At 41.2% G+C, this 15,641-nt stretch overlaps 2 protein-coding genes across 2 annotated transcripts; one reads left to right on the top strand and one right to left on the bottom strand.

Moving 5' to 3' along the window:
- The first annotated feature begins 1,762 nt into the window (after positions 1 to 1,762).
- etfbkmt (electron transfer flavoprotein subunit beta lysine methyltransferase) lies at positions 1,763 to 3,791 on the top strand. The gene is made up of 3 exons (XM_028408382.1): positions 1,763 to 2,261; positions 2,343 to 2,473; positions 2,787 to 3,791. Exons 1-3 carry the CDS (start codon positions 1,972 to 1,974, stop codon positions 3,134 to 3,136), a joined length of 771 nt encoding a protein of 256 aa, XP_028264183.1. The 5' UTR covers positions 1,763 to 1,971; the 3' UTR covers positions 3,137 to 3,791.
- A 525-nt stretch (positions 3,792 to 4,316) lies between these two features.
- On the bottom strand, positions 4,317 to 12,627 carry amn1 (antagonist of mitotic exit network 1 homolog (S. cerevisiae)). Its single transcript, XM_028408477.1, has 4 exons — positions 12,455 to 12,627; positions 5,446 to 9,215; positions 5,033 to 5,095; positions 4,317 to 4,951 (listed from the first exon to the last, which is right to left on the bottom strand). Exons 2-4 carry the CDS (start codon positions 9,167 to 9,169, stop codon positions 4,830 to 4,832), a joined length of 3,909 nt encoding a protein of 1,302 aa, XP_028264278.1. The 5' UTR covers positions 9,170 to 9,215; positions 12,455 to 12,627; the 3' UTR covers positions 4,317 to 4,829.
- Between the last annotated feature and the right edge of the window lie 3,014 nt (positions 12,628 to 15,641).

A 15,641-nucleotide genomic window follows, 5' to 3' on the forward strand; every position in this document is an offset into this window, starting at 1 on the left:
ATATCAAGAGCATATGTAAGAGGCTTAACACATGGCTCAGGTCCTGCTGACAGAGAGAAGTTGAAGAGTCGTACAGCCTGAGGGACAGATGACTTCCTCAGTCTGTCTGTGGAGCAGGCCAGGGACAACAGCCTGTCACTGAAGAAGCTCCTCTGCCTGATGATGGTCTGTCTGGACATTGTCCAGGATGGACAATATCTTGCTGAGTATCCTCTTCTCAGCTACAGATATTAAAGAGTCCAGCTCAGCACCTACTACTCATAATAATTATTACCTGAACAAGGTAAGTCAGTATCAGTGGAGCAGGGTTATGAAATGTTAACCTGCAGAATGGGAATGCCACATTGTAATCAGTATCAAATAAAAAGTAAAATAAAGGTTTTCTTAGTTCAGTGTGAATGTAAATCAGTGAGTGTTTATCTGGCATCCTGTCATGTGTGGGCGATGGCCTTGAGCCCCGCACATTCTTCAGCTCATTCATGACAGAATGGAGAGAAAGTGCACTTTGACCCTCGAAGCACACATACATACGTACACTGATGTTAAACCTTGATTCTCCAGTCACCCCTGTCTGAAACGATAATGAGCATTGTGAGAAAATGAGCAAATAAGGATGTGGGAGACTGTGTTCAGAGTACACGGGCAATGAACTGGCTGCAGGCCCTGATTAAGCAGCAAGGTTTGACCTCCATTATAATAACCATCATAATGAAGCAAGATGAACTAAGATGCACACATCACTTATCTTGCTTTGTCATGATTTACAAGAGGGAAGAGACAGTCTTTGTTACAGCAAACCATACAATTAAATTGAAGAGAGAAGAAATGACATTTTGAGCTATAGAAAGTAAAATATTAACATAATAATATGCATACAACAGCCAGACATTCTTCCTTCTTCCTGCTCATCAGTGCATGAAACAATACCACAATTAATTTCCTAGTATTAGTATGTGAATGCATCACACTTATTGAACCAATGTTTCTACTTCTGTCTCCAAAAAAATAGTTAAAATTAAGTTTTAAGTAAATTGTTATTCTACCCCATCCTGATTTTAATCACTTCTTCCCCGTTTCTGTTATCTCTAATTTCTGTGTCAAGCTAAAGCAGGAACTGTTACCAAAACTTCAACAAACATGAAAGTGTGAGTGGCCTCATCCAGGCTACGGGGTCAGCTTAGCTCCAGGTGGCTTCAATGACAAGAATAAAAAGTACCCATTAGGCCTATACCTTCTTCATCAAAAAGCAATACCTTTACACAAGATGAAATCATAACAGGTCCTGTGGTTACAGCTTCAGGCTCTAGTCCCCACTGCCACTGGATAAACTGCCAGGTGATTCTGTGAACAGCCTGCTCATACAAATGCTGCTGCATTTTGAACCCCTACAGCAATCGCTTTATCAAGTTTACCAGGGAAATCAGGGCTTATTAAATATTCTAAAATCCAGTATTTCTCTGTAGCTTTTTATAAAATCTGAAATATGTCATATGTTTATTAATTATGATATTGATGATTGCCTGTAGTGTAAGCCATACAGACATTTAAAGTTATTGATCAACTTGCTTTCATGCATATCATAGCAGTTAATAAAAGATTTACTGTCATTATTTTTTTTTCGTCGTTAATTTAATAAATCATGCATTCATACTCGACTGACTGGTAAAACGGAACGAATGAGGTATGGGAACCTTTATGATAGGAACCAAGATTGCATGGGTTGTTTCCTGTAGGTAGATGGAATCTTTGTCCGTCACTATTATGTGTTCGACTGAAAAATGGCACCTAGTTCTGAGCATATTCTTATTTTTGAGGTTTGGTTGCTTGAATAAGTTAGAGTTGTGTTGCAGAGTCAAGTATTAGTCGCTTTAATAAGGCACCAGTGTGGAGTACTTTACAAGCAGCACCCTTAGCTAGCTAAACGGCTAAAGAGCAAGAGTTTTATTAAAGTCTTCGAGTCACTTTAACAGTATGTCGGGGGTTTTAACTCGGACATGCACGCGCTATGTTAAAATATTTTCCACACTGTTTACACAAACAAACAGACATAGATATATGTCAAAAACCGCCCATTCTGGTGAGTACATCCGGAGATTTATTTCCGAGAACACCGAGATAGTTGGAGAGAAGAGTCTGACCCCTGAGGTCAAACTGAGATTATTTACACCAGGCTGCAGATTTTGGCGAGAAAGACCAGAGCTCTGGCCTTTTGATGACCCATACTGGGCCATATACTGGCCAGGAGGACAGGCTCTCTCACGGTAAGCCTCTCCATGACGAACTGACATTTAATATGTGAGGCTTCCTGCTCTTATATCACATTTAATACCATCTTCTTGAAGGTACGTCCTAGATAATCCCGAGGTGTGTCGGGGTAAAAAGGTCCTTGATCTGGGGAGCGGCTGTGGAGCCTCAGCAATCTCTGCAAAGCTTTGTGGAGCTGCTCATGTTGTGGCAAATGACATTGACATTGGTATGCATTTATTTTATATCATTGTTTTATATATTTATATATTACACAATATTAAATTATTTCTAGTCAGAAGTGTTAGTGTGTTAGTGGCATTAACAATAGAAACATATATATAATTACATTGCATTATGCAAAATAAACAGATTGAACACATCACATCTTTTAAATATAGAGTGGTCGTTTACTTACAGATCTTTTGCTGAAATCTCAGGTTTTGATTTTAAGGTCTTGGAAATTGAAACTGTAACATGACATTAAGTATTGTCTAGCTTAAAAAGTGTAATAGACTAAATAAGCTCCATTTGTCTTACAGTTGCAGCCGTTGCAACCCACATCAACTGTGAACTGAATAGCCTGGAGCCGCCTGTTTGTGTGACTGACAACATGATCGGTTCAGAGCCTCAGGGCTTCAACCTCATCCTCCTGGGAGACATGTTCTATGATGAGGCCCTTGCTGATAGCCTTTACATCTGGCTGGACCACTGCATTAAAATCCATGGCACTAAAGTCCTTATCGGAGATCCTGGGCGAGCCCAGTTTGAAAGTCATGACATCCGACGACGCCTTCAACAGCTGGCCCATTTTGAGCTGCCAGAGACTGTCAGAGAGGAGAACTATGGTCTGACTAGCAGCAGTGTTTGGTGCTACCAGGACTGGACATGACTGTGTGAACAGTGTTAAAATAAAGGAGAAAACACCCTTCATGCTAAGTGATGATGTTTGCATAGGCAATATGAAAGTGATCTACAGTTCACATAAATAATGCAACATGCAACATTTGTCTCTGTGTAGTTCACCTCAGGGCTGTCTGGAACAGAAATACTCTTACTGATAAGGTTGTATCTTTAACCGTCACTAGAGGTCACCATATTCTATCTCAAGATGAATAGCTCAGTCAAACTGTATACCTTACTGTACAGGGTCTAAGTCTAACCAAGAGAGTTAGACCACTGGGATCATTTTAATAATATGATAAAAGGAGGAGGTGGTAGGAGCTCTGAAGAGGACAAAAACAACCACAGCACCAGGTCCTGACAACATCAGCGGACATGTCTTATGGCACTGTCCAGAGCAGCTGGGAGGTGCGTTGCAGCTTTTGCTCTAGTTCCCTAGTTCCCCAGCTGTGGAAGCATCCTACAGTGGTCCCCATTCCAAAGAAGAGCTCTGTTAAGGCTCTAAAAGACCTCAGGACAGTGGCTCTCATATTGCCTTATTTGAGCTTATCTGACTGGAAATATGTAAATGACAGATAGAGAAGAACAGCACCTGCATCACACTCATAGAAGGTCATATTATGCCTGGTGTTATTTAGTAAAAGGTGAAGGACATTTTTAAGATATAAAAGATGCAACTGCCTCCCGCTTGGCAGAGAACCACAGCAAGAGCTGCGTCAGACCTGTTTATGTGCTTCTCTCCATGCAATTGCTTGTAATAAACTATAAATTTTCAGTGATCATTTCAGAGTCTTTTTAGAATCTTTATTTTTTTCCCTCGATATTCTTACTAACTTTCAAAGCCCTGCCCCACAATGAGTTAACTTTGTTTAACTAAGTTTGGCCGGAACAGAGGCGTGGAGAATAAAAACTTTTTATATCACTTCTAATCGATGGAAACATCCTTCTAAAAAGCCTAAAACAATTCATATGTAATGTTGACTTAACTTGTTGAACATCAGAAAGACTGCAGTTTTAGAACATAGAACAAGTGTTTAGCTTATAAGTGCTTTTCAAACTTGTTTGCTGTAACTTGAATTAAATGACATCCTTCTGTGGGCTCTCCACCACAACTTCACTGCAAAAAAAGTGTTTGGGGAAAAAAAAGGCAAAAATCACAGTGGGCAGGGTCAAGTGCAGTAGAAATTTAAACAAAGACAATGGAAAATAATAGTGTTCCCAATAATCTCATAAAAATAACCTGACATAGAAAGTTTCATAACCTTTAAAGTTTAATCTAAAAGGTTACAATCTAGTATTGACCATCCGAATACACTGTTTATATTCTACTGAAATACATCACACTTCACAACAGATTTATGCAGATCTTAAACAAATCCAGTGTGCATGTCCAACATTTACCATTTAAACCACAACACCTCCTTCCACAATCTGCACAAAATTGTTGTTGAATGTGAATGATACATACTTGCAGATAACCACACAGTGGTGTTGTTGATCAAAGAAGACATGTGACTATAAGCCTGTCCCAGCAGCGTTAACGTACAATGCAATTGGCCTGACAAACAATTGGCCTTGACAAAACTGACAATATAAAGAACAAAAAAGTACAAAAATATATATTTATCTGTAACAACAATCTCTGAGGTCAAAAAAAATATTTGTAAAAAAAGTCTGCAACATTATTCATCGGTGGATGCCTGTGTCTTCTCTTTATATCTCTTCTTAAACTCCTGGAAGGTGACGGTGGTCTTTGGAACAGGAGATGGAAGGTGACGCTTTCTCTCGTTTGGACACCATGTACCTGCACCGATGTGCATAAACGGTTACCAACACAGAGAAAGAAACCGAAAAACAATCATGTATATTTAGTGTTGTTTCTTACCCTTTGGCTTCATGACAGCTTTGTGGCGGCTCTGATTCTTTTCTTTAATAAGGGCTGGCTTGTCTGAAAGAAGGCACAAACCACATGGAAAAAGGTTTATCTCACCTCCAAGCTGGTCAGACATAATAAGCATGACTGCATATCGTATTTTGTCATTAATTAAGTAATTTCAGCAAAATTAATATTTTGCATCTACATATATAATACACAAAGTTCATTAGTAAAGTATTGGAAGTGGGTGTTGGGTGAAAGCCAAAAATAGGCCAAATGGCTGTCTGGATCCAAAACATCCAGGAGTGCACGTGAGGGCCCGGAGAGAACCATTACAATCAAAAATCAGAAAAAGGTGAGGTGAGAGGTGTGTGTGTCATCATAGGTTTTTAGGGAACATGCTGCAGTGTTGCCATATTTACCTGAAACAGGACAGGTGGTTTCCTTCTGCCTGTTGGTTCCCTCTTTAAAGTTGAATGTCTCAGATAACATGCTGAATCTCAACTGGGCGGGCATGGCATGGTCTTTAGTGTTGCTTCCCTTATCATCCTCGGGCTCTTCACGTGTGACATCCTTTTTTGTCTTCTTTTGACAAAGCCTCTGCTTATTCAGACTCTGGGATGTAACTTTTCCCTTGCCGACTCTCTTCTGAGGTGAAGCTGTCCACTTCTCTTTCTTGAGGCACACTCTGGATGAAGATGCATCAGGATGTGTCTTTGTTTTCAGTACGTTTCTGTGGCTGTGTTTAATTTGTAAAAAACTTCTCCTCCAGCTTTCATGAAGCCATTGTTTGACTGAATATCCCCCCCTGTGGAGTTGGTCACTTGACTTCTTCTTAAAGGAGCTCACATTCACAGACAAAACTTCTGGAGGTCTCTCTCTTGCACTGTGTAAAGATATAAATGGGAGCTTTTTCTCATTGCTTGAAATACCATAAGACCTTTTTGTGGAGCCAAACAGGGTCAGTTTTACAGTGTGGGCAACTGCCATCTTTCCACTTTTCTCCAGCTGTGTATTGTGATTAGCATGCAGCTTGCGTTTCTTTAATTCTTTTCTGAACGTAGTGTCATCTTCACTCCTCGGCCTCTTCTGCACTTGGCTGCGGCTAAAAGGTGTCTGCACCTGTGTTTGTTCTTTGGTTTGCTGTGGTGACTCTGCTGCACCTGCAGATTTCTGCTTTGCTTCTCCACAGCCTTCTTCTGTGTCTGACCTCTGCATGACAACTTCATTAGTGCTTTCAGTTTGTTTGTTTTCACTGATCAAAGCACCTGACTCCATAGTTACTGTACAATTTAATAGTTCTAGTAAATCATCCTCAAGTTGGCTGAAGACGTCACCATCACTGCTGGAGGAATTCCCATCTTCGGTTTTACTTTTGGGAATAATGCTTGACTGGCTTGTACTATTCTTCGTTTCCTCATCAGATGATGAGCATGGTTGGTCATTATCTTCGGTTAAGTCGATGATCTTGGTTTGTACTCCTTCATCTTCTTTCTCTAGGTTCCCGTCAGTCCCTTCTTTTTCACTTTGTTTTTCCTTGCAATCACAAACAATTGAAAAAGCAGAGTCTGATTCTAAAATTGATGCCACCCATTTTGTTACACAGCAAAACTGTTCAATTGGACAGACTGTCCTGTCCTTCGGATTTGCCTCGCTTAATGTGACATCTGTGTTCTCGGCTTTCACACACTCTACAGAAACACTCGAGACTTGAGACTCTAATTCTTCAACTGTGTCCGTAATTTGCGGCGTCTCACTTTGTGCTTGGTCAAAGAAAAGTCTGGCCTCTTCTGGAGACAAAACTTCAATTTTAAATGAATAGTGTGGGTCACTGGACATGTCACTTTCAGACATGTTGGGGGACACCGGTTGAGTTGAGGTATCTGCAGCAGTGGAGTTTTCTTCTTTACTTTCTTTTAAGTCAACAGATTCTGGCTCTGCTTGTGACAAGACGTTGGGCTCCTCATTCACAGCTGATTCAGGGGTACTATCAATTGTTGTTTCAGGGTGACTCTGGCTTTCACCGTCTTGCATGTCAGAGTGAAAGGTCATAGTCAAAGGGAAGCCAAATTCTTTGTCTATGTCATCCAACTTCTCATTAACATTTAACCATGAAGACTTGTAAGGTGGTTCTGAATACACTTCGTTGTCTTCGAGGACGTACATGTTTTTGAGATACTTCCGATGGGAGCGCTTTACTTGACGCAGTATAATAGAATCTGGGGTTAGATGTGTTTTGCAAAAATGTTCAGCCTCACTGACGACATCTGCATGGCAGCCTGTTTTGATCTTACTGATCAATGCTTTAATGCTGTTATTCCAATAAATCTCTATCATTTTTTGAAAAGCATCTGTAACAGCTGTGGATTGTTTCAACTTCTTCAGAGCCACAAGGCGTCCTAGTTGCGTGAGACATGTAGCTTGTGTTAATGTAATTTCATTTGTTGGGAGTGAGGAAAGCTGAAATGTTTCTGCCGGTGTTTCCATCGCACTGTTCTGTTCAGGTGAGTTTTGCCTTTCTGGTATTTGAGAATGAGCCTTTACTTGACCAGCTAGTGTAATATTAACATTCAGGTCAGAAGTTTGCATTGATTCTGGTGGCCCCAAATCTGAACTTGACAAAAGACTGCCATCGTTGGATGAACATCCGTCTACAGCCTGGCTGGACATCATTTGATCTTGGTTTTCTGGGTACAGACTGGATTCTTTATGTTCTGTCACAGGGGAACAAAGTACTTTCTCAGGGTTATATAAAAAGTCATCTTTTGTGGTGTTGGAGGTCTGCTGACAAGCAATCTGAGAACTTTCCTGTGACAATGGTTGTACAACAGCAACAACTCTGGTGCCAGTATGACCATGTGACATATGAATGGAGCCATCATTTACATTGACAGTTTCAAGCATGTCAGACCTTTCAGCGATCTTGCTGCTGCTTGCTAGAGATGACTGGGTGCCGTTTGTCTTTGATGGAATTTTCTCAAGCACTTGCCTTAGCAGAGATGAATCACTCAATAATTCAAGTACTTTTCCTTTTGATTTTAGACAAACTGGATTATCTGCCTGGATTTTGCCACTTTTATCTCCTGCACTAGGGAGGCAGGGGGCATTTGGTACAACATTTGGCTGCAGTGATGAGTTTGCAACAGGCTGTGTTCTTGACATAACCGTTCCAAAATTAAGGGCTAAGGACTGAATTATATTCAAGTTACGATGTTCCAAAACACCTGAAGTCACGGGCGGCGTATTCTGACCAGTCGCTTGGGCGTTGCTGACAAACTGCTGGACTCTACAAGCTGAAGCAGAGTAAGATGGATGACCGGAAGACTCGTAGGCACTGTCTGGAGGCATCTTGTGCCTAAGGGGTTGCTGTTGTGTTACAGGAAGATTTAAGGCATTCGTTTGGTTGAATTGAGGTAGGTTATAATGGGTTTTCTGACTCCTGTTGTAAGGAGGCAGTAGATTAGAGGGGATGTATTGATTCTGTGTGTTGTTTTGTCTAGGGATCTGGTACTGAGCGGATTCTCTGTGTATGGTGGCAGATGCTAATGTGTTGGTATACACCGCCTGTTCACATGGAAGTGACAAAGTTGTAGTTGGAATAGGCTGCATTAAGACACAATTTGCATTTTGATACCAGCCTTGAGGAGCTCTACCATTTGGGGGATTCTGTATATTTACCGTTTGTCTCTTGTTGACTAATAACTGTTGCTGACCATAAGCATTGTTAATGCTGTTGGACGAAGTCTGTGTTGTCAAATTCATGCTGGAACCCTGAAGTCCACTAATGCTGTAACATGAAAATGGTGACACATTATTGGATTGGTTTGGCTGATTGGCAGCTACAAGACAATGACTGTTCATCTTCCATTCCTCTGTCTGCTGGGAAGAAAGAACCTGATTAGGGCCTGCAGAAGTGTGCCAATTTGATGCCTGTCTATTAGTGTGGGCTCCATTGTGCAAGTTGAAATGAGTGGTCTGTGGTGGTTGGGCTCTATGGTGCAGTGTCCCATACTGATAAGAGTTATTTGCTGCCCCAGCTTGATGATTTGTTATTGTATTGCGAGTATGATGAGAAGTGGCTTGTGGGGTTTGTGAGGTAGGTCCAATGTGTTGTAGCTGTCCATTCATGAAAGCATAGGAATCCATTAATGTCCTCCTCCAAGTCTTGGGGTTTGTTTAGGACGTAATGCTCCTGAAAGCAAAAAAAAATTGAAACATCACATTGCAGCTTACATTACATTACACCTGCATGTTGTATAACTGACCGTCGGTTTCTTTAGAGTATTTCCATTCTGTCAAATTAGTGAATTTTCAAGTACAACATACTGAAAACAGAAAAGAATTTGATGCTAAAGCAGAAAATGTAAGCTCATGCATGCTGCTTACTGTCAATAAGATCCATATATTTATCCACAGCTTCTACAGCCACCACACCTAATCACCATTCCAACTACCTCTCCAATTTCACTCTGACAAGCATCTATTCCATGAGATCAGAAACAGCCACACAGTTTGCTGCAAAAAAGCTACAGCAACCATGTGGCATGTACTGAGTTTATACTGAGGAGGAGCTCAAGAAGAGGAGTGAAAAATGCAGATCGGTCTACTCACTCCTCATTCAGGATATCAGGAGAAGCATTAAAACTAGAAAAATGCAATTCCTGAAGAAAATGCAAGTTTGATTGCTGCAGCTGAAGCATTGCTTTGAATGCTGATGTGAAGGATTGCTCTAAATTGCTGAAGAATCAGAAATTCAGAGCTCTTGTATGCCTCTGTGTATTGTTGTGACCTGATCTGGTCACCCCGGATTCCCAGACTCCGTCCCCGAAGCACAGAACATTGAATGAAAACCAGTACTGATCAGTTTCAGTTTCGCCTTTATATAAAGGGAGAATGCACAGCTCAATACAGACCCCTCGATCTGCTCCTGCAGCTGACCATTTGCATTCTGTCTGTCCCATGCATTAGGCTCGTTTTATTAATCTCACAACAAGGTGTGGTTACATTTACATAGAAAGGCATAAAAGGTAATGTTTTTCAGTGAAACATGCATATTCAATAATCACAAGGTGGAGGGCGTATACGAAACTAAAAGACATTGAAGCTCTCCAGTCACATCTTTGATGTGAGGGTGTGTGTGTATTCACACAGATCCTCCTGTTACGGCCTTGAGTATATCTTGTCTTTTTGGCAAGCTTGTGTTTACATCTCTGGGTCAACTAGGGGTTTGCAGTTCGAATATCTAAACACACCATTAAACATCAGAATGCTTTATGACCTCAGCCAGAGGTCTGGATCTATGCACAACCATACACTTTTACCATATATGCAGACAAACATATATTTTGACCAAGTTTGACCATATATTTCCACAGTATGCCTCTGTGTGTCAGCCTGTCACCATGGTAACAGCAGAGGAGACCTCAAAAACCACTCCAACTTTGAGAGCCTGGCACGCAGAAATGATTGGGAATTAGAAAATTCTGAATACAAGTGTGACCGAGCAGCATCTAATGAGCATTTTAAGACTAAAATGGAGTCTGTAGCTTGAAATTTGTAGGAGGAGATACATTTGGCAGATGACCCTTGTTGAAGGGCTCTCTCATAGACTCCCATGTTAATGACACTGAAACTGCTTAATATTTGAAAAATTAAAATATATTTGATAGTTGAATGGCTGAAATCGGTCAATGTATGCTGAAGGTACGCTGCGCCAAAAAAACATACAGAAGAATAAAAAAGAAGAAGAAGAAGAAAGAGAGTGAAGAATAAGAGTTTGCTTGCCTAGCAACGGCAACTAATAAATCAATCGAAGCATCCTCACTGCAAACACTACAACAATCAATAGCTCTCAGACACTTAACAAGCCCAGAAGTCCCTGCTGATCAGGAGGAAGTGCTTGTTGATTAAACTACAAGGAACCCCAGTGGATGTAACACAACTGTGGTTTGACTTTCCATGTCTCTTGATAGAACTTAAAATGTCTGCTATCCCATTAGAGACCCAACTATAACCAAAATTGAACTAATGCAGTCCAAACAATGAACTCAAGCATGCCAACCATAAACATACAAACACTCTGAAACACAAAAACTCAAGCATCCACACCTTGCCTCAAAAGATTCACAAAGACCTTGAACCAAGTTGACCTTTGTAGTCCTAAATGTGTGTTGACACTAGGCATGGGACAGTTCAGGAAAAAAATCTGAACCGTTCAGTACACGTGTGTCGGTTCAGGACGTACGCGTGTTTTGTTCAGGACATGCACATCAAGTAATGCAGGTATGCATTTTTTTTACTGCTGCACAGGAGTGTTGACAACTTGGCATAGTTTCAGCTGCAGTCAGAACAGAGAGGAGACCCACACCACAAACTGTGACCTCAGAACCATGATACAAACCGAACCGTGGAGCGGTACCATAAAGTCACATGTCTTCCCCCAGTACTGGTCAGGCCTGAGAATCAGAAGAAAAGCAAGAAGGAAATGGTAGGGGGTCGTTCTGTCGACCATAAACCTGAGTTGAAAACACACTCCCCCACGAGAATGATTACCTTCCCATGGGAGAGTAATTTTATGACTTACACGAGGTTTTCACCTCATGTAAGTTACTTAAATTCCTTATAGTAATTATTGCACATGCTTCATGGTAATAAGTTGCCTGCTGAAAATTCTTTCACCCTTCACAAGACAATGCTGTCGCTTCACTAAAGACTTTAGCCACAAAAAAAACACCTGAACCAACAGAATACAACACCTCGAGCGCTTCAACAAAGCTAGTTTTCTAGGTAACTATAAAATACCCACAGACAGCCTAATCAACACAAAAGCAAAGTCACTTATTTGTGCAAGTTCTACAATTAAACACACACTATGGGCATATAAAAACGCATTAACTGGTATGTGTTGGATGCACATTGTCTTTTTAATGAAAAACAATGAAGGGGCATGCAATGCACTGCCGCAGGCCACAGTGCGGACCAGTGCGGTGTGTCAGCCTCAGGTCTTCACTGGCCTCACCTGGCCAGCCTTATCAAAGTGTTCTGTGGGCGCCACTGGGCAGAGCTTCTCCGGTTTTTGTTTTAAAGTGCGACTTTTACTTGCACGATCAAGATGATGCAGCAACACACCCCAAGCCAACAACTCCACACACACACACAGACGCTGTGGAAAGCGTGATTTAGTTGATGTAGTCAATTCATGTTCTCCATGACACTCCAGCTCCACTCACTGAGCAAACGACACACGACAAAAGCTACATGGGAACTCGGGTGTAGTTGAAGTTGAGGTCAAAATGGTAGCGGATCAACACAAACTGTCGATATCATTGAAGGAATGCACATCCGCTTCCAGCTTAAGTGAACAGCAGACACCGCCCCGCAAAAGCGCACAGCGTGTGTTTCTGGACACGAGTGGCTGTAGCCCAGACTTACCTTTTCACCAAGAGGTCCAAGTGAGCGGCAGTTCAGACATCAGCGCAGCTCCTGGTCTTGTCGTGAGGCTAGTCCTGTTTACGCACTTTCAGTCCCCTGTCCGCCCCCGCCTTCCTCTTATAATGAGCAACTTTCTTCTTCTCGCTCTTCTGAGTTCAGCGCACTGGGTGATGTCACGTCCAGCAGGAGGAGTGAAAGGGGAAAACTCAGGGGCGGAACTACACATGTATGCAAAGCGTAGTGAATTGCTATCATTGCTATCCTTCTATTACCCTGCCCCCCCTCTCCACTACTCGTGTTCTTCCCATAATGTCCATTATGGTGTATGGGGGAGGGGTTGGGGGAAGTTTTTCCTCTGCTCCCCATTCCACTCATGTTCTGTGTTGTCAGAGCTGTTGTCAGAGCCGGCTGCTTTTTAGGGGTTTGGCCTTGTGGAAATATATGGTCAAACCTGGTCAAAATATATGTTTGTTTGCACATATGGTAAAAGTGTATGGTTGCTCATAGATCGAGACCTCTGACTGAGGCCATAAAGCATTCTGATGTTTAATGGTTAGTCTAGAAATTCGAACTGCAAACCCCTTAGTTGACCCCAAAGATGAAAACACAAGCTTGCCAAAGAGACAAGATATACTCAAGGTCGTGTAGCAGGAGGACCTGTGAGAATACACACACACACTCACATCAAAGATGTGAGTGGAGAACTTCAATGTCTTTTAAGTTTCGTATACGCCCTCCACCTTGTGATTATTGAATATGCATGTTTCACTGAAAAACATTACCTTTTATGCCTTTCTATGTAAATGTAACCACACCTTGTTGTAAGATTAATAAAACGAGCCTAATGCATGGGACGGACAGAATGCAAATGGTCAGCTGCTGGAGCAGATCGAGGGGTCTGTATGGAGCTGTGCATTCTCCCTTTATAAAGGCGAAACTGAAACTGATCAGTACTGGTTTTCATTCAATGTTCTGTGCATCGGGGACGGAGTCTGGGAATCCGGGGTGACCAGATCAGGTCACAACACTCTGCTCCCCATTCCACTCATGTTCTCATATTTCCAGATTTTTCTTTCTCTTTCCCATGCAGGTCCGTAAGCAGTGTTTTATAAATACTACTGTCCAAAACTTCTCCACTACAGAAAATATAAACAGGTTGAAAAGTTTAAATATGTCAAATTAAATTCATCTTTGAAACCATAGCTATATTTCACTCAAAATGGTATTAAATGGCTATATAAGGCTTCAAGATGAATACACCTTTTTGTTCTCTTTGACTCTCTATATATTTTGTCTCTTTAGATGCTCATTGTCACAGCGACTCTCTCTCACTTCGACTGAGGTGTGCAGGGCTCTGAGGAGGCCAAACCCCTAAAAAGCAGCCGGCTCTGACAACATCCCCAGCCGTGCTTTGGAGTCGGCTCTTTGGAGCCAGCTGAGGTTTTTACAGACATTTTCAATGTGTCCCTCTCTCAGTCATCTGTGCCCACATGCTTCAAAGCCACCAAACTACCTATTTCCCCTTTGTATTGACTTCTATTGTAATGAAGTGTTTTTACATGCCCCACATCAAGGAGACCATCCCAGGTTCTTTAGACCCCCTGCAGTTTGGACATAGTCAGAACCGTTCCACTAACAATGCTGTAACTCACAAGGGTCCCTGATCGCGCCAACATTTGACATTTTTACCAAAAAACTACGCCATGTGTAGCACTGCTGATCACATCATTGGAAAGTGCAGATTCGAAACATTGCCCCAGTTTTTATTTGATGTTGATAGACCCAGTAAAAACGCATGGTAATTATTCCTATATATTTTTACCAAATTTCAATTTGACCTTTCTTTGTTCATATTTGCTACCTATGTTTACTTTTTCAAGTTCCAAAACAGTTCATTTTGCATTTTTGTAATTTTTTTATTGTCATAAATAGTTTTTTTTTTCCGCTTGGGTGCTTTTTGGGCCCAACATGTTAATAGAGTAAGTTAAAGTTAAAAAATAATGATCAGATCATATAGGTGAGGTTGTGCTGGGAAAAAAAGATACCAAACATACGTATGGTACATTTCTCTGCAGCCATCCACACAGCTCTTTTTTCTTCTTCTCTGCTCAGACCCACACTCTGTCATTGGAAGTCCACCGTATACTGGTATGCCATTAAAACAGTTCCAGTTCTTTGGATGAATAAAGTTAATTTAGCAAAATGCTCTCTGTGCAGTCTCCCATGGGGCTGTTATCAAGCCTGTAAGGTCATGCCAGGTCAGATGTGTTTATCTAATGTGAACATTTAGAATACACTACAGATGAGTCTAGGTGTTTCAGTAACAGATAGAAAAAACACTAATATAACATATTTTTGGATTTTTGTGTTATGCATGCAGCCTAAAAATGATTTGAAAGTGGGTTTTAAAGAATATTGTCTTTGCGTAAGCAGTCCTGTATTTCACATTGCATGTCAGTGCATTTAGGTGTGTTTGTGGGAATATTATCCAGACTTGGCAGAACAATATTTAAGTTCTAGGACTAGCCTATGCGACAACGCTGGGCAGGCCAAGACTAGAACCAATCAATGTAAAGGGCGTGTGCAGTATAAAGACTGACTGCACACCTCTCAACACAAATTGGCATAAAAACACCTTAACGTACAAAGGTTTGTTTAGCCTCACAAGGCAACAAGTAATGTAGTGTGATTACGCTTCGTATACAAGTTTGTCCTCTTTTAAAGGGGCACCACCCTGGAACAAACTTCCTGAATACCTGAGGTCTGCTCAAACACTCACTTTACTTAAGTCACACCTGAAAACACTTTTGTTTACTGCAGCATTCTCTTAAAATAATCTTAACTATTTATTGACTGCTGTCTTAACTTTCTCATTTTATTTTATTTTATTTTGTTTTAATGTATAATGTTTTAAAATGTTGCTTTTTATTCTGTGATTTTAATGTCCTCCGTAAAGCACTCTGAATTGCTCTGAATGTTCCAGTAAGTTTTATGTCTGCTCTGGTCAGTCTTTTATCTCCCAGCATGACATGGCTGTGAGGAGGAATAGTCGTAACTCTGGAGCCCTGTTGTCCTTGTTGGGTCAATCTGAGGTGATGAATACAAATCAATGATAGCTAGCTGTCCACAGTTCCTGTATGTTGATTGCAAAGTGTTTGCTTAGCTTAGTCTTTGAAGTATCACATTC

Source organism: Parambassis ranga, chromosome 6 (genome assembly GCF_900634625.1).
Source record: "Parambassis ranga chromosome 6, fParRan2.1, whole genome shotgun sequence".
Taxonomy (NCBI): Eukaryota; Metazoa; Chordata; class Actinopteri; family Ambassidae; genus Parambassis; species Parambassis ranga.